This window comes from Pseudonaja textilis, chromosome 3, assembly GCF_049901715.1.
Source record: "Pseudonaja textilis isolate UNSWEBS1 chromosome 3, rPseTex1.2, whole genome shotgun sequence".
In the NCBI taxonomy this organism is placed as follows: domain Eukaryota; kingdom Metazoa; phylum Chordata; class Lepidosauria; order Squamata; family Elapidae; genus Pseudonaja; species Pseudonaja textilis.
The window spans coordinates 44,781,159-44,801,043 of NC_141992.1; the positions used below are offsets into that span (position 1 = coordinate 44,781,159).

A 19,885-nucleotide genomic window follows, 5' to 3' on the forward strand; every position below is an offset into this window, starting at 1 on the left:
TAGCTGCAGGTTGAAAACACATTCTCAAGAACTGCAAAATTGCCAACAAACATAGAACCAAGACTTTGGTTGCAGGACCTGCTTTTCAGTGATTAATGCAGCAATCCCACCATTCCATGAATGATTTGTAATGCTACCATGCTGCACTGATTTGTCATACTGCTCTTTTAAGAATCACTTGCTCATTGGGAAAATGTTAGATTATAAATACCTTGTAGCCAGTGACAACAGATTCATCTGCTTTGGCAATCACAGGATCCCACTTAATGCTTACGCTGGAGGTGGAAAATGTCCAGGTAATGTTGCCAGGCAGCATTTTTGGTGCTAGAAAATGTAAGATGTAGATATTTATAGATAGTGAACAGAAGGCAAGCTGTAGCCTGAGTATCGCAGCCAACCACTTCAACTCTAAAAACTATTAATATTTTATTTTACTGACTCATAGATGTACCAAATTTCTTTTTCTGGTTCATTTGGAAAATGGAAGAATTTAAACATCTCCGTTGTATTGTATTGATCTTTATTCCTAGATACTTAACAAATGAGATTTGTTTTTTTCAGAAAAGCTTTTACACCTGAGTATAGGAGTATGATGCTAGTTCACCTCCTCATGGTGCATCCTGCATAGCATGGTGGTGTGAACCAAATGACTGGGAACAATTAGCAGCCAGACTACACTGAAAAATTGACAGCTAATGACAGTTGGCAGCTAGACATCTTTGTAGAACTCCTGGCTCTCTTAATACATGGCAACAGATTTTTGACCTTCCTTGCCAGCATTGGTAAACTCTGAACAGGATGCGTACCCAACATGGTGTCTGCCAGAACTCACTGTTTAAATGGGGTCTTGTCTCTACCCCTCAGTATGACTATATCCACCACATTGTTTCGGAATGTCCATCAAGAGCTTATGCCAGCCCAATGCCTTTTTTTTTTTCAACATAGACCACCCTGTCCTTGAATGGCTGGGTGGACTGGATCTTAACATTTGAACCACTATTAGTCCATGTATTTGCCATACGCTAAATAAATAAAACTTGAGTATAAATTGTGATTGCTTGCACTGAAAACAGCCACAGCCATACCAGATCTTCACCTGTTCTTTTCCTCTGGAAATGTCAAAAAGGCTAAATCCCAGATATTTACTGAGACTTTTGTAAACTGGGAAAACATAGTGGGCAAACTGCAGTGGGCTTGGGCTGCCGTACATTCTATTTTATCCATCTTTTCTCAGAAGGCGAAATTCCATATTTCCTATAGAGCTGATAAAAACAATGGCTGTATAATTCGTGATTTTGACATTTCTGCCTGGCATGCATACCCTTCTCTTTCTTGCCATATGTCTCTGGTTCCAAATACTCCCTTGTTTTACATTTAAGGGAAGGACCCTGATATTGTTCGCATACTCTAAGAGGCACTCAAAAGTAGCCCACCAACATGAAACAACAGAGAAATAATATATATTATAATATCTCCACTGCAAAATGATAGGTCTAGAAAATAATACCCATGAATATCACATGCAGCTGAAGTACATGAAAAACGGAGGAGTAATTGCTATTTAATCCAATGTTCACTCACGTGGCTTTTTTGTCCAGAAACTCGTGGGGGAGCTTGCTGGCCCAGTCCCTGCCCCATTATATGCTCTGACTGACACATGGTAATTTGTGTTGGGATGGAGGTCAGTCACATGTGCCAAATTGACAAGACCTGCTGTTCTTACTCTGTCAGCAGCTTCTTCTTTGTCATCATGTTTCCAGTATCGGATCTGAAGACAGTAATATACATTTCTATTCAGAGGAACATTCAGTTGATCCTAAGAAACAATCCTGACTTCTTAGGTACTAAATAATTTCTATTGACTTAGCATTACATGAATATAACTGAATAGCCCATGTTACCATTCCATAAGAACAGACTGTGTCATTTTATAAGACAATTCAAATAAATGGATTGAGACTTCAAAGCAACTGATCTGCTTCTTATTCTTACAGGTAATATTTTACAAGGTTCTGCCTTGTTCTAGTTTCAGTCCAATCTCTTACCTCATAACCCAAGAGGACTCCATTCATATCATGATGTTCAACAGGATTCCAGGAAACATCTATTTCTGTGGCCATCACTGCCTTGACTGTAACGTTAGAGGGAGCCATTCTTGGTTCTGTCAAAGTAAAATAATTTAATAGCAAAAAATTCCTTTACAGCTATGGCAAATCTAATCCAGTTTTAAAGATCAAGATCAGAAGCCAGACTCTTGACCAAAATGTAAAAGACTAAGCAGTAGACATCTCATCAAAAATGCTACTGATTAACTTTGTTAATGTGCTTTTAGGAGAAACAGAAGAAAATTAAATGGATTCTAAGCTAGAATCTGTAGAACAAATTATAGCTGGCTATATATTTACTTAGAATTTTATAACTATTAAAGAAAATTCATATACTTTCCCAGACTTCATGGTATCTAAGAAATTGCCAGATAGCAATCTATATGAAAATCAAGAACTTCTGCTACAGATCTTTTAAACTCTTTTTAATCACAGCTCACCTTCTTCTGCAGAATGCACAATAGATACTAGGCTCTCTGGCCCTTCTCCCTTCCTATTGAAGGCCTTGATCTTCACTTCAAATGGTGTATAGGGAGCAATGCTCTCATTGCGGTAAACATAATGTAGTGATTCTGCATGGGACACATTTGCAACCTTCCAGGACTGGGTACCTTCTTTCCGGAAATAAAGCAAATATCCAAATTCATCTCCATTTTGGTATTCTCGTTGCATTGGCTGAGATGAAAGTTGTGATATGAAAAAAGGAGGGGTAGGACAGCAACAAACAACCAGTGAACAAAACAGAAATACTGAACAATACTTACTCAGTTAAGATTTTATAGTTCCATTATATTACAGGTTAATGTATGCAGTTAATGTACACAAAACATCCAAATGAGCAAAAAGACCTAACATAGCAGATAAAAATCTGTACCCAGTAACAGTATGTGAAAATATATACTATATAGTATATACAGTACATATGTATTCTCCTGCTCACTCTATGAATTCACTACTACAATATTCTCAACAGATAGGACCCAATCTAGACAGATTCCACTATTTTCTCAGATAATTCATTCCACTGCTGAATTGCTCTCTGTACTGGGAATTATTATTATTTATATCCAACTATTCTAGTTTCCTGTAATTTAAATCCATTTCTTTCCAGTCTTCTGGAACAGCTCTGAAAAATTTTACTCTGCCCTTTCACGACATCTTTCAGATTCTTGAAGACTGCTATCATATGTCCCTCCAGTCTTCCCTTTTCCTGGTTAAGTATATTCAGTGATTCAAATCATTCTTCAAATAACTGGATGCATTCTTCCGGTCCCTTAATAATCTTGTTTTTTGTCTTCTTGGCATTTTTATCTTTGTCCTCTCTAAAATATGATGTTCAAAACTGGGCCCCATATTTTTAGTATGGTTTCATCAATGTCAATCAGGGAGGAATTATTTTATTTATTTATATTTCATGTTTCTAGACCTCCCACCTTCCATAAGAATTATTCTCTAGGTACACTCCTGACACAGATATTATATTTCAGCTCCATTACATTGTTGGCTCACATCCAATTTTGAATCCACCTAGGCAATTTTAGCATATTTTTCTATCCAGTATGATCTCTACATCCTACATTTTAATAGAATGTAATGCTTCCATGTATTTTAATCCAATTTCTATAAAATTTTACAGGTGGGTGAAAGCCTATTGTACATAGTAGCTTTAATGTAATATTCCATATCTATTAAACAATATATGTTTGCATTTTTATAAAGTTATTCATGCAAAGTTTATAAAGAAAAAGTTGGCACACCAAAAATGATTTCTCTATGACTACGCAAGAAAATACAGGAAATATAATATCAGGTAACATTTTTTTTACTGCTTGTCTATTTTACTGTCACATAGGAGTCAAACCTACTTGAACCAATACTAACATTCATTTGTTTTGAATAGCTGGTTTATTTCTATGTTCCTGTTAAATAGAAACTGTGTTACATTAATTATGAAAATGTACGCTTGTGTGGCCAACTTACTGTCCAATTGATAATGAGTTCCCCTGGTGCTCCTCCTCCTCCACTGAGTCCTGATGGTGCAACAGTAGGGGCTGTTGTGTTCCAAGTAAAAAACACAGTGTGCAAGTCGAATTAGGGGGGGAAAGCCAAATAACAGTGAAAATACCCCATAATTTAATAAAGATATAGCAATATAGCCAGCTGTTCTACACTAAATCAGATCACTTTTTCGGTAACTGCTATATATTGTAGCTCAATACTGTAAATACTGATTGGTAATTGATAGTCATGATTTTAGAGAGCATTTCAATTATTCAAATCTGAGGCTGGAATTTTCTATATTCAAAATATCTATTCTATCACCGAACCATTTCCTCTTCCTTTCAATCTACCAAGTGAAAGATAAAATGACATAAATGAGATTTGGATTGACTGGTCTTCTGTTTTATGACTTGGTTAACATGATTATTATTTTTGAATACTTAAAGGATTCTCAAACTATAGATTGGGAATTCCTGGGGCTCATGACCAATTTAGATGAAGGTCTCCTCTTTTTAATGACACCCAAGGCATGGAATTTGAGCTTAGACTTCTGAATGTTGCTAAGTCTAATGAAATAATTAATGAGTGGGATTACGCAAAGTAATTTATAATGTTAAGCTATTGTGGAACCACAATTTGTGAACCACTGTTTTAAAGGATAACATTGTTAGATCTAGGTAAGGAAGCCAAAATACCATGCAGTAAAAAAGATTTCAACTAATATGCACTTTTCGAAAAGAGAATTTTATTCCCCAGAAAGTATGAAAATTATACAAATTATGATTATAAAACTTAACACCAGCTGGCTGCCGGATCCAATGGAAGAAGAAGATAATGCATATGGGCCATTACTTTGTTATGAGAATACTAATAACATTATGCAGCTGCTCCACATTTTGTTATTTTATGTTTTATATAAACTCACCAGCTTCTTTGGTTCGAATTTTAGCAGATGGCATACTGGGCTCTCCACTACCAAGGATGTTGCTAGCCTGGACACGGAATTCATAATCCATCCATGGTATAAGGTTGATAACTTGGGCTGTTTCCGCATTGCCTTCAATATTTGTGGGATCTATAACCCAAAAGTACAAAAACAGAATAAATAGAACAGTCAGCACTAAAAGGGAGAAAAGGTTAACTCTCTATTGAAACCTACTTAGTGCAGGCCACTGCCCTCAAGAAACTTACTGGTACGCATTTGCTTCCATTGTGGAAAGAGTGGAGTGCGGGCCTGGATGACATATTTCGCTATGGGGCTGTGGTTAGCAGAACCTTGACTCCAACTTAGCTGTACTGTGGTGTCCTTGATATCCCTCACCACCAATCCCCCAGGAGGGCCTGGAGGACCTACAAAAAAGAAACAACAGAAATTTCATTTAAAAATCTGGCTCAAGTGATTCGTAGGCTTGCTGGAGGAAGGAGCAAATGGGAAAATCGCTATTGCATGGTCTTTCCCTGCCATAATAACAGTCCTATTCAGAATTCAAATGGTAATGTTTAAATCGTCCTTTAACATACAATTTTCAAAGCTGCAACAACAACAACGAATGAGAACACAATACATGTTATACTTTGACCAGAGTGGATAGATGCAGATTTCATAAAAAAATAAATGGCACCTATGGCTGAGGAATATTATGAATTACATAGTTAGCGCATGCCTTAGACTAAACAAATACAAACCAACCATCAACTAGGGGTAGGATTCTACCAGTTTGCACCTATTCACTTGTAAACATTCTAAGCAGTTCGGAGAACCAGTTGTTAGAAGAAATTACTGGCCTAATCCTGTAAGGAAGGCAGGAAGGAAACATTCTGCTGTTGCTTACAGAAACTGCCTCTCCATCAACCCTTATTACATTCTTGGCAGGACTAGACTTCCTGTCTCTGGAACGTCTCTGGAGTTTTTTTCCGCTCCTTTGCTGGTACTTTGCTTGTGTGGAGTGACCATTCAAAGTTACAATGGCACTGAAAAAAGTGACTTATGACCATTTTTCACACTTACGACTGTTGCAGCATCCCCACAGTCATGAGAGGCCAGGCGAGGAGATGCATGCTTCAATGTGAATGATATTGAGCTGGCCACACCCAGACAATAACATGACTACCAAGCCATGTCCACCACCTAAGCCACGCCCACAGAACCGGTTGTTAAAAATTTGAATCCCACCCCTGCCATCAACCATACCCGCCCAAAATTGGAATAAATCTTAAAACCAGAGCATGTAACAATGTAAACTGCAGCTGTTGAAAAAAGTATAAAAACAAGCTAAAAAGAAAAAAAAGAGAGAATAAACACCAAAAATATGGAAACTGATAGCAACAAAGAAGCATGAAAATGAACTGGAATGGGTAACATGCCAACCACCTCTGATTTGGTACACAATGTAATGCCCTTCCCCCCAAAAATCTAAGCTATAGTACAGAACAAAATGTGTGTATTGCAATTCTCTGCATGCACTAAATATATGAAATAAATAAAAAAGCAGGAAGATATATTATAGATTTATAAGTTATAAGCACAGACAATATGATTTTAACAAGAAAAATGCAAAGGACATAGGTTGTCACAATCCATCAGTGTCCTCCCAACTGACAAAGAACAGTCATCACAAACACAGCACAGAGTATTCAAAAAGCAAAATAGCAAAACAATCTTATAAACTTCAACTCTATCAAAAGCCCAACATTAGTACACCAGTTCCATGTAAATTTTATTTACCAGCTCTTCACAAATTTGCGGTAGAGCAAAACTATTTCAAAACTTATGATTGTAGGTAATATTCAAAGGAATTTAAACAAAAAATCATATTGTAAGAAATAATCTCCACATGCCTCTTATTTTACTTTTGAATGCAGTGTACATTTAAATGACTCTGTTTACTTCAAGTGCTGTGCTGGTGTGCTTATAAGACTGATATTAAAGCATAGTAATTTATACTATGTCGGATGGATTTGTATACATGTAACAAAATATACTTCTATCTCTTATATTGATGCATGCAGAAATAAGAGTCACTTTCAAATCACAGAAGTCAGCTATCTCTCAGGCAGACAAAGCAGAAGCAATTAAAAATGGAAATTGTTATTTCAACAAAAAGGAATCAAGAAAAAAAATACCTCTCACAACTAGTACAGCTGTTTCAGAGGCACTGTCCACCACAGTCTGGGCTGTGCAAGTATATTGGCCAGCATGTTTTAGTTGAGCATTCAAGACTACAAGATCTCCAATATTCTCTTTCTGTTCATGGGAGAAACAAATCATCAGCAACAATGTTACAATCAAAAAGGAAGTTTGCAATGCATACATTTAAAAGGATGTTTTAAAAACTGTACGTTATCTGAGAAATAGACATACCTTTGACAAAAAGACTTAAGACCATCATACCTTACGACTTGTTTGCTAGGGGAAAGAGGGGAAGTAGCATAAAATACTCACTCTACTAGCTCGTTTATAATGACCTTCAGACTTGCTGAAATCAATTAAAATGTCATCCAGGGACCAAGTAAAAGTAAGGTCCATTGTTGGGTCATGGGTGGCATGGCATTGGAGGGTAATATCTTCACCTAAGTTGATGTCAGCACTGGATGGTGCAAGAGTGATTTTAGTAGCATCTGCAAAAGGATAAGCAAAGTAATAATTCACAGTGCAAAGCCATTTGTATGCATATGAACATTTTAAAAGAAACCTTGGGAAGATGCATGCGAGCTGAGGTTTCTGGTATCACTTTCTGCTCTTAGAGTGGAAAAGGAATTTTAAAAATCCCATGACTCCTGGAAGGTCTTTTTAGGTTCCACGGGACTTTGTAGGTTCCACAGGAGTGGATAGTAAATTAATGACATGTTCTTCTCTTCCAGAGAAGAAACTTTATTGACAAAATGTACTACTACCTTTTCTATTATTGTTGCATTTGTTCCCTTGGAAATAAAACATTTATCCTTACCACGGACTGACAGAATTCCTGTGCTGTTTGCTTTGCCCATGAAATTCTCAGCAAAGCAAGTGTATTTCCCTTCATCGGGCTTGCTAATATTTCGAATGATCAAGGTGCCATCTGGAGTAATAATTATGCTGCAATGAAAACAGAGACCAACAGTAAACACATGGACATGACAATCACAGAAGCCTGGGGTAAAGAAATGGAGGGCATCAAGACGCAGATGAGTGTTGCCCTGTAGAATAAGGAAGGTGTCGACAACAATATTCCATATAAAATAGAACTTCAATGAAATGGATGGAGTCACTGATGGCTTGCATCTTCTCATCAGTAAGACTGCAATACTGTTGTGGTTAGGATGTCATGTTTAAGAGACAAAAAGAAAGAAAAGAGGATAACTAGATGATGGCAGGCGAATTAAACTAAATCCTTAAAATACCCTCTGCTCGCTGGCTTATTTTAAAGTTATCTGGAAGGTTACAGCCAGTGTACATTTCAGTTATAGTGCTATGTTAAGATTCAGGGGACTCAAGTCCACCCAACCATAGAGCTGACTTTGTATATTCTTTCTCTCCCTGTCTTTCTGCATCTGTCTGTCTGTCTCTCTCTCTTTTTGTGTCTCTGTCTCCCTCTCCCCGCCCCCCTCTGTGTTAATGTCTTTGTCTGTCACAAAAAGGTGTGTACTCAGTTAGTTCAAATGGTCTGGCACAGCCAATCAAAACAAACCTTCAGTATTCTATTCCATATTCTCTTTTCTTCTCTTCTTCCATGCCATGCCATGCCATTCTATTCTATTCTATTTTCTATTCTATTATAATACAACATGCTGCCATCTGGATATCACTCACATTTAAATCAACTAACGGGCTTCAAGCAAAACCACGGCAGATTATATGTCTTTGATCCTTAACTGGAAATCAGGCCAACAGAAGACAATTTCAAGGAAGCATGGATGGGATCAGACCAAACTTGCCTTAAAATCAGTCCCACATTTAGAGTAACTACTAGAGCTTGCATTAACTAGAATATTTATAAAGCTATTGACACTAAGCTAAAAATAGAAATGGGTTTCTCCTACCTGGAACTGTTTCTCAGAAGTTCAGTCCCTTTGGTCCAAAGTATTAGAGCCTTTGGGGCAGCTCTGGGCTGACAGTGAATAATAATTTCTCCACCTCGAGCTGCTGGTATCAATTGTCTGACAGGATTTAGTCGAAAATCTGGAGCAAAAGCTAAAGAGAAAAGGCAATTAATGAGATTCTACAAAAAAAAAGTCACAAAAGCAATTATTTCTTGGTCATTAAAAATAATTTGTAATAAGATTGCCTAATGCACCATGCAAGAGCAACCACTTTAAATTCATTGCCTCCGGTTAATTAAATAATTGTAAATATTATAATAGTGTAAAAGTCAATGTGGTTAGCATGAAGATCCTGAAAAGTTGCTCAATTCTTCCCAAACTTTCACCAATACCTTTCTGCCTTTTGCATGCTTTTCTATATAAAAATCTACAGCATCTATTAAGCAATTTAGCTAAGTGCCCAGGCACTATTCTATCCAGCTTTTTAAGCAGAACAACCTGCAGTTTTCAAAACCACACTATCACAAAACCACACTGTTGACCAGGAATCTAATGTTTCTATTAATAGCCTTGAGGAAGCATATATGCCAATGTCACCATTGCCTCTGCTAGCCTTCAAGGTCATGGACAGTTCCTCAGGAGACACCTGGTGTCCTTGGAGGACCTCCAAGGGAGTGGATGGCTATTTCTGTACTTCTTTATCTTATCTAGAGTGTGCCAGCTTGTCTGGGTGGTGTGTGCCAGTCCTTCTGGGTGGAGGAGTGGACAATGTAGCAAACATGTAAATATGAGCATCAAAGTGTGTTCAGGGTTCCCTCTTCCTATGCGTAAAGCTTATCAAGGCAAACACCTGGACTCGTCTTTATTTACACTGAGCCTCACCTGAAACTGACAAAACAAAACAATAGTATGTTCAATTCAGGACAACTGATTAAACAGACTTAGTACTGAGGGCTGGGAAAATTAACTTCCCTACCTTATTGATAGAGCAACTCTCATTTAATTCTTGGGAAGCCAGAAATTACCTTGGACATACAATTCCGCACTTGCATAGATTTTGCCATGTTTGTTCTCTCCTATACACTGGTACATCCCTGAGTCTTCCACTGTTAACTTTAATATCTTTATATTCCCACCGTTCACTTCAATGCGATTCTGTTTAGACAAGGGAATGTCAAAAATAACATTATGAAAAAGAATGTTATTTAAAAGTTTTGAATAAAACAATAAAAGAATGCAAACTATAAGAAAAAATAAAAAAAATGCAAGAAAAAAAAAGAAAATGAAAAAAGAAATAAAAATGACCCCTACTCCACCCCCCCAAAAGCAATTTCTCACCCTCATCATGGCAATGAAAAACAGTTTCACAATCTCTTTACCTTCTTTTAAGTAACAAATACAAAACTTGTTATCCCATAAAACATCTGTTAATAATGAGCAAATCAAATAAGTAATGTCATTCTTCAATCCAATTATCAGCAAAAGATCCAAATAAATCTCTAAGATGTTAACATTAATGAACATATACAAACTCAACATTCCATATCTCAACTTCAAGGTCATGGACAGTACAAAAAAATGCCATATAAATCCCATATATCAATATTCTAATGTAAATAGAGTAAAAGAATACCTCACTTTAATGTGATAAAAGACTCTTCTTTACTAAAGACAAGCTGGAAAACAGCATTCTAAATAACAAATTATTTCATTCAAATATGCATTTCATGTCTCCACTGTAACCCATTAGCAAAGTCACATTTCAGAAATATAAAGTAATCCCAGTATCCTAATATAAACCAGAGACTAAAATTTAATATAACAAAAAGAAATAATTCCTCCTTTAAAAAAAAAAGTTTTCCAAGTAGGGAGGTAAATTTGAAATTCCTTACTTCAAAGGAAGGAACAAAAAGAAATAGTTAAATGCAAAACTATTTTAAATATTCTAAAGTTATAATTAAACAAAGTAACTATAGAATATGGGTGTCAAACTCGATCACATCATGTGACATATCATGATGTATCGTGACATTTTTTGCCTTTGCGGAGCCAGGGTGGCCGTGGCCTACATGTGACACATCCAGCCTACAAGCTGCCAGATTGACACCCCACTCTAGAAGAAAAGACTTTTTCATCATATTAAATGTAAGCAACTCTATTACATCACTGAAGAGGAAAGCTAAAATAAAATTGTAAGTACAGTCACAGTCATGTGATTTTCTACTTAGCAACCAAGGTGTTGGTCCCAATAATGGTCACTATATGAGGACTACTAGTACAGATAAAAAAATACTCCTGGGTTTTGTTAAGTGGAGGAAAAATATAAAATACCCAGATATGTTAGTCTTCACATATGTAACATAAAATTACATGTTACATAGTCTTCAGGATGTTGACACCAAGGTCAATGATACAGATAGAACTTGTTCATTTGTCATATGTACCTGGGAAGTTAATGGTTGCCCATTCCGTAGCCACCTTAATGTAGGCCTTGGTTTGCCAGCTGCAGCGCAACTCCAGTGGAGATTTGATCCAATATCAGCTTCTTTGTCTGTGATGACTTTTAACCATTCTGGCTGAGCTAAAAAAAAGAGCAGGTTTCATGCATTTCAAGCAGTGCAAGATGATGATGACGATGATCTAGTGAAGATTTGCTACAACTCATTGTTGTACCTTTCATTTCTAAAAACCTGAATGACAGCACTTGTACATAAACATGTGTCTCTCCACTAAGAAAAGATAGATTTTTCCTCCACATGATTCACTTACCAAGCAAGCAGCTTAAGAGTTACCACAACAATAAAATGGCTCCATTTTTAGCAATGCAATAAAATGAAGAAAAGAAAACCCTTCACCAATGTGAAAATCAGATGTATTATTTCCTCAGTTCATTTCTGGGATTGAGAGTACATTCCAAAACTCAGATTATGTTCACATGCATACTGTCATTCCATTAAGTAAAGCCAATAAGCCAGAAGATGATTTTCTCTATTTCATGATGCAGTTTTTGTCAAAGCTAAACAAATATGGATCTTATGAATATTTTAATAAGTTCTAAAAACATAATAAACTAAAAGTTGTGACTTGTAAATGAATCTGCTGGGGTTCTTTACCTTGAATAATGAGGCGGCCCTTGAAAGTATCTTTTCCTTGGCCATTCTCAGCTTCACACTCGTAAGTGCCTTCATCATCAAAGCTAGCCTCTTGAAACTGCAGGACAGGTTCAGTTGAGATCCATCTGGAGGACTGGCTACCATCCACCTTTCGCCATTTTATTTGAGGGACAGGGCTAGATTGTGAAAGAAACATCTGTCAAAGGGTACTCAAGCAGGATCCCATTCTGCTCAAGCACTAGGGGCAAGGCAACATGTGGCACATTGATACTTTTTCCTTTCCTTGTTATGTGTAGCATTTTGTACATTACTTCTATATACGGTTATCCTATGTGTGTCATAGGGATGTAGTTACTGTACAGAGCATGTCATCATATGATGTTATCAGGACTTTTTTTCTCTTTTGCTAAACTGGGCGTGGCCAGCATATGACATATCCGGCCTGTGGAATGCAAGTTTGATAGCCCTGGTATAGAGGGAAATCACTTGATGCCAAGAAAATATAAAGCTGGTTTAACAAATTGCTAACAGTACTATGTGAGTCCCTGCAGTTTCTGAAGCATATTTTTCCCCTTAATTCCAAACCACTGTGCGACCTCCTTTTAACCTTCTCAACCTTCATTCCTTCTCTTATTAATATATCAAAATTATACAGCAGACTGGCTGGCAAATTGTCACGTCTTCTACTATTCCCCCTCTTGTTTGTGTGGATTTTGTATTTGTTCAAAACACCCCTACTACATCACCCAGTCCAGAACCAAATGAGTAGCATTACTAGAATAAAACAAACCTTTGTGAGCTCTAACTCAATCCAGTTGACATTTATTGTTTTAGTAATCAAATGCTCAAAATAGAGAGTAAATAGTATTCAAATTATTAAAAACCCTAGTTTATTAAATAGGCAAACAGAGCACACAACTCTGCATAAATCAGAGGAGTTAATAGCATCAGATCTCCATACTTTTCTTATGATAGGTTATCTGTTCCTTAAAAGCTCACACATGCCTTCCTTTCTATTAACCTGATTCTTTTAAGTAGGTACCATTATATATATATATACATAAAACTAGTGACAATGTGGGTTGGCAATTTTTATGTTGTCAACAATATGGAATTAAATGCATTGATACAGCTACTTACTTCCCAAAGGCAAAACATTCCAAAGCCACCACTTGCCCAGTCAAAGCATAGGTATCAGAAGGAAACTTGGCTTTAATGATTGGGGCATGAGGTCTGGAATCTAAGGACAGAAAGAGAGGTGACTGCAAAGATGTTAATCATGAAAAAGAGGCCACTACAAATCAGAGATTAATAGTTATTCATCTTCAACTTCAAACTCAAGGAAGTACAATAGCAAAACTTTGAATGGCTGCTACAGCAGATTCAATATGTTACTGGAGCTACGGTATGGTCCAAATCCCCTCTTCTGGTTTTTTTTTTTTAATTGAAAAATTTTCAACCAAAAGGTCTTGATTCAGCTGTGCTATCAAATTGCTCAGAATATGGTAAACAACTTTCAGCACAACCAACACCTGGCATTCTAGTTCAACATTATCTATACTGTGTAACCACAAACTCTCTAAAATTTCTAAAGCAAGCTTTTGCCAGTCTTATAGGAAGGTGCAAAGGATTGAATTAGGCTTTTTGGTGTGCCCAACAGGTAAGATGCAGTCCTTTCCTAATCTCAGCTCTACTTCGTCTTCAGTAAAAAGGTAATAAGACAATTGTAGATAATGGGAATTTTGTAAAATTTAAGCTATGTTAAGATACTTAAGCTGAAGAAGTGAAGAACCTAAAGTAGGCTGACAGACATTTAGTTACAAGTTTCTGTAGAAGTATGGCTTTTACTTGATGGTTTTAGAATAGACTTTATATCTTAACATACCTCATAAGAAAAATACTTTGAGGAACAATGATATATAAATATAATAATAAATAAAAGCAAATCAATTCTACACTCCTAAACACTTGCTCATATGGTCTGCTAAACAAAATATTTGTTTTCATTTCTCAGCTTTGATTTCGATTAAACTGTATGATAAGGGATCAGATTTGTAGAATTATTATGAAAATAATCTGACCTAAAATATAAAATATTGTATAGTGTTAATTGGAGGGGTGGTATAATAGACTACAGTGAAGCAGCAGTTTTCCAGGAAATAGGGAGCAGATTCCAAGGAAGGGAGCAAGACAAGAGGCAACATAGCCCGGAGTTAGATAAGAGCAAAGGAAGAGAGTTAAGTATCTACTCCTTAGAATCTCCCAGGGTATATACATTAGGACAAGAGTAGTAAAGGTTTAGTCTTGCAAGAAACTATATATTGGATGTAAACATATAAAGAACTGAAATTTGGTTGGATTGGTCTGTCTCATTCTTGGGCTGGGCCCAACAGGTGGTAACTGAGACATATCCATATAAAGCAGCAGTGTGTATTGACTGATCTCAGAAAGATAAGCAGAATTGGATCTTGTCAGTGTTGGGATGGAAGAACAACAGAAATGCCAAACCTGTAGACTAGACAAACCATTTCCATACTTCTGACAAATAAACTACATCAATGTGTTCATGTGAATAACAAGAGTCAAGTACCATTCAACAAAGAGATTACTTTGAGGATAGTGATGGGTATTCTCTTTTGAATTTGAAGTTGCTAAGTTATGTGATGTCCAGTTCAGCCTTATTGAGCTAGAGCAGGGATGTCAAACTCACGGTCCACAAGCTGGATGTGTCACATGCTGGTCATGCCCACCCATTTTAGCGAAGAGGGGGAAAGTCACAATATGTCACGTGATAACAACATGACACCATGAGTTTGACACTCCTGAGCTAGAGAGACTGGTAGTGATCTGACTTAGTACAAGATAATTTCCAATGTTCTTAACATTATCAAAGAACAATGGCCTCTGTGAACTCCCCCCCCCTTTTCAAACAAAGGTTAAAACTAGAAGTGATACATATCTTATTCTTTTGTCTAAGGCAGGGGTGTCAAACTCAAGGCTGGCAAAGTGGATCCGGCCCACGGGGTGCTTAGATTTGGCCCGCGGGGCTGCCCTGGAAACAGCAAAGGACCAGCCTATGGTGCCTCTGCCAGCAAAAATGGAGTTTGGGATTAGCAAAACAAATTAAAAGCAAAAGAAAACAAAGGGAGAAATGTTTACCCCTTTGCATTTGAGTATCCAACAAGGAACAGGAAGAAGAAAGAGAAAGAGGAAAGACAAAGAAAAAGAAGGAAAGATGGGAAAAGAGCAAGGAAGGAGAATGAGGAGGGAAGGAGGGAAGGAAGGAAGGAAGGAAGGAAGGAAGGAAGGAAGGAAGGAAGGAAGGAAGGAAGGAAGGAAGGAAGGAAGGAAGGAAGGAAGGAAGATTATAATGAGAGGGAGGGAGGATCTGAGGTGCACCCGACATGAGTGATGTCAAGCTGGCCATGCCAACCCTGGCACACCCACTGCAGCTCCCTGAGAAACACAACTCTGATGCAGCCCTCAAAGAAATTGAGTTTGACACCCCTGGTCTAAGGTATTCACCTATGAAGTGGAGAAATCATGGGATCAGACTTGTTGGTAAGGGAAGAGAAGCCAGAAGGATATTGGCTGATTAGAATAGGTTCAAAGGAGTGCAATACAGAAAAAACAGTGATATAAAGACAGGATAAAAAAAATTGAGCTGTTGAATCTGAAGAGGGAAAAAAACCTGAGGAAAAAATGTGGTGTCAGTGTTCTGATACATAAAAGGTGTCATAGAGAATGTGGTGAGGAACAGTTTTCCATTGCCCAAGAAACGAGGAACAGAAATAATAGGTATAACTTTTGTTTAAATATAAAGAAAATCATCCTGATGGTAAGAGCTGTAGAACAATGGGTCAATCTATAAATGAAGATTGTGGATTCTTGTTCTCTAAAGGTTTTTAAGAACCTGTAGAACCATTTTTCTTGGCTGGACTAGATGATCCTTATGATCCTTTTCAATTCCACAATTCTATGTTGCTATGATTCTTTCAAATATAAGCATTGAATCAAATTATCAGAGTACAAAGGAGAAAAGTTTGCCCCCTTATCCACTGGCTTCGTTTAATGTTCCTTTCCTGCCAGTCACAGAACTAACAGCCCCTTCCCCACCAGCCTCAGTGTGAATAGTGCAAAGAGACAAAAACAAACAAATACCCCCTCAGGAAACATATTAATCAAGCACAGTAAACTTGTGTAGATACATGACTAGTAAATTATATTTGATTAAGTGGAACATACTTTGTACAATAATGAAAACTTTAGATATACACACAGTTAGAGAAAAACTGCCTTGCAAACAAACCCCTGAAAAGGATTTGCTTATGGATACCCATTTTAGAGAGAGAGAGAGACAGACAGATAAGAGCCTTTAAATGCTGACCTTCTCTCACAAGAACGAGTTGAGAAGATGGGCTAAAAACATTCCTTTTAACAGAGCCAATATGGCTGGTAGCAAAACAGGAGTAGCTGCCAAGATCAGAAGACTCAGTCTTAGCAATATAAAGGTTTCCAGTTGTCTGAGAGACAAAGTGCCTGCCATCTGCTGGAATGAAGTTTGGGAATTCATTCACAAACCAGCGATATTCAGGTCCTGTAGATACAGATGGGGGGGGGGGACACAGGAGGGGGAGAAAATGCTTTTTTATATCTTATGATAGTCACAGTAGAAGCTTGACCTCCGCTGGTTATTTTCTAGACAGACCTATTACTAAATCCAGTTGCTATGAATTCATTGTGCACTCCATCTGTCTCTCCCTATTGGTGTCTTATGAAGAATGAAATGAGCATATTTGTTCTTTTAGAGATGATGTGTAATTGTCCCACAAAATTCTTTAAAAAGAGGTGAATCCATTATGTTAAATTAGGAGCCCCTTTATTTCTTGATTGAAACATTCAGTGCAATCTCTTTTCATGAAATGCAATAGAGTATCCTATTATTCAAAATCTGTAAGACAGTCAAAGAAATATCCACACATAGATTCATCTTACTAAACAGTGATAATAAATGCAATTTCTACCTCTACCAAAATTCTCAATTTTGACATGGAACTTCCAGCAGCAATTAGCATTCAATTCCTGATTTCCACGAAGAATTTCAGACTTCGCTGAAGAACTAGAAACTGTGGGGATGAGGTCTGTAATAATTGGTAACTTCTCAAAGCCTTTCTCACTGTAATTGTCTGTACTTAACAGAAAGTGTAGCAATTTGTCAGGGTAATGATGATTTAATAGCTGACCAGCTGCCGTAATGCTGTCATACTATAACAGTGATGCAATGGTAGTAATGAATCAGCAGAGTTATTTGACTGCTACCACTTTAAGAGGCTGTGTGTGTGCTTCCATGCTGTATTGCTGTTTGTTCAAGTCCTGTCTCAAAGTACTTGTATGTATATATGTTTTTGTGGATAAAACCACAACATGTAAATACAAACCTATTTACTATATTTGCTCCTGGGTGTCTCCAGTGATGGGATTCAATTTTTTTTTAATACCGGTTCTGTGGGTGTGGCTTGGTGGACGTGGCAGGGAAAGGATACTGTAAAATCTCCAGTCAGAGGTGGTATTTGCCGGTTTTCCAAACTACTCAAAACTTCTGCTACTGGTTCTCCAGAACTGGTCAAAACCTTCTGAATACCACCTCTGGTTGTCTCACATAGTCACACTGTGCGCACTCTGACACAACTTCTATTAATATTTGGCAATGCTACTCTACATTTCTAATTAGGTCCAAATTATTCTGAAACAAGAACAAATTCTAAAGAATAAGAATTAAACGTTGCTGCTGTATAATTACAAAGTAGGCTCAATACCAAAGTAGATTCAATATCAAACAATTATTTGCTCTTTGGACTTTATTGTCATTCAATAAGAAGCAATAATAATGTCAATAAAAACAACAGCAAAGGAATAACAGCAACCAAATATTAATGTTCTAGCAGACCAAATATTATGGCCTAACACCAATTTCTGATATATCATTCCTCAAATATGAATGTTTTGTATGCTTTAAGTGAAAACCTCTCTTCTAATGCATTGCTTTTTCCTTACCTGGATAGTGTGGTGGTGGGCTGCAAGTCAACATCACCCCCCAGCCCTCTGTAGCTCTCACTGGATCTCTTTGTTCCGTAGAGAATTCCTGTAGATCTAAGACATACAAAGAGCCAAGTGTTTGAGATGTGAGCTAGGATGGCTAGCACTTCTTACAAATTGGTTCTTAGGGGAAATATTGCTTGCTACAGGTAATCATGTTCCCATCCTATCAAAAGGAAATCGTGGAAACAACAGCAGGTGTCTTCAGCAGCAGTCCTTAGAGAGTCTGCTATTTTGGATTAGAGAAATCAATGCAATCTTTCTATCCTTTTTTTCTTATTAGTACTTTCAATTCCAAGCAGCCCTTTAAAATGAGTCACATATGTTTGTAGTCAATACAGATATAATCCCAATGTTGATCAGTAAAATGTAAAAACAGCAGCAAGCTTTCTCTACAGAGAAAAGTGAATGAGTAAGCTGGACTTGGAAACTGTGATAAGATAAATAATTTTGCAACTCTCCCTGAGCTTTCAATAAATTAAATTGATCTGAACAAGTTTTGGATCAGAAATACTATGTAGCAAAGATAAGCATTAAATAGGGCCTATTCTCATGCTAGAAACATGCACAGTATCATCTCATGATTTTATGAAAGAAAGAAATTGATGTGGAAGAAGACAGTCCTTAGATCTAACTTTTATTTACCCTGTTTATAGCAAAAGGCAGCAACTGCCATCATGTAATCTCCTAGTCCCCCATCATTTTACAGGCTTGTATTCAGAATCATGTACCCCAAAAGAAAATGATTTATTTACATCTACATATTCTTTAAAATAGCTGACGTCTCCAGCATGTTGACTACAAATTTAAAATCATGGTTGTAAAAGGAACTGTAAAATAGAGTGGCAGAGTTCTTGACATTACTATCCTTTTTGTACAGAGAATGTATTCAAAATGGGACCAATTACTTACAGCTGAAGCGAACATAAGCTTCACTACTTAATACTTTGCCCACGGAGTTGGATGCTATGCACTGGTAGGATCCAGCATCTTTAGCTTTCACTGGATTTCTTATTACCAAGTTGCCACCATTTAATCTGTATCGTGAATCTGGCTCTATTTTGATCTCTGTTCCATTCATCTTCCACCTGCCCAAAACAATAATATTGGGATGGAGTGAGAACACAATAGAAGCTTCACAGCTGCACATTACCAATATCCTGAATGGTCAATAGAGCCTATTGTTGGACAGTAATTGAATGGGAAATATTGTTTGTCTATTTCTACAAACCCCAGTCAAAAACTGGACAAGTTATGTTTGTACTTTCTTAATATAAAAGACCACCAACTGAGTGTTCCTAAATAGTGAAGCTAGAATATCTGAAAATTCACTCTGGTTCCAAATTTTTTCTGCTACCTAGATTTTTCTGCTTTCTACTGATTTGGGTTTTGATGGTTCTTTCCTTGTTTGCTTTAATCCTATGGAAGTTGCTGAGGCTTGCAATTGGTGAGCTGAAATTGAGCAAATAAATATGGAAGATTTTTTTATTTATTTATCTTAGCAGATTTAGATACATTCTTTTGGAATGAATTAGTACAGACAATTGTGTG

General features: G+C 37.0%; 1 protein-coding gene across 1 annotated transcript in view; it reads right to left on the minus strand.

The window, feature by feature from the left end:
• CNTN2 (contactin 2) overlaps window positions 1-19,885 on the minus strand; it is a 49,345-nt gene that overhangs the window by 7,174 nt on the left and 22,286 nt on the right. The window contains exons 4-21 of the mRNA XM_026715586.2: window positions 19,247-19,422; window positions 18,293-18,388; window positions 16,626-16,835; window positions 13,379-13,478; window positions 12,239-12,414; window positions 11,570-11,706; window positions 10,151-10,280; window positions 9,126-9,276; window positions 8,054-8,181; window positions 7,549-7,724; window positions 7,230-7,350; window positions 5,298-5,456; window positions 5,032-5,181; window positions 4,086-4,156; window positions 2,546-2,780; window positions 2,046-2,161; window positions 1,582-1,768; window positions 212-324 (exon numbers count right to left, since the gene is read on the minus strand). Coding sequence (XP_026571371.1) covers window positions 212-324; window positions 1,582-1,768; window positions 2,046-2,161; window positions 2,546-2,780; window positions 4,086-4,156; window positions 5,032-5,181; window positions 5,298-5,456; window positions 7,230-7,350; window positions 7,549-7,724; window positions 8,054-8,181; window positions 9,126-9,276; window positions 10,151-10,280; window positions 11,570-11,706; window positions 12,239-12,414; window positions 13,379-13,478; window positions 16,626-16,835; window positions 18,293-18,388; window positions 19,247-19,422 — 2,632 coding nt within the window. The remainder of the gene's footprint in view (window positions 1-211; window positions 325-1,581; window positions 1,769-2,045; window positions 2,162-2,545; window positions 2,781-4,085; window positions 4,157-5,031; window positions 5,182-5,297; window positions 5,457-7,229; window positions 7,351-7,548; window positions 7,725-8,053; window positions 8,182-9,125; window positions 9,277-10,150; window positions 10,281-11,569; window positions 11,707-12,238; window positions 12,415-13,378; window positions 13,479-16,625; window positions 16,836-18,292; window positions 18,389-19,246; window positions 19,423-19,885) is intronic.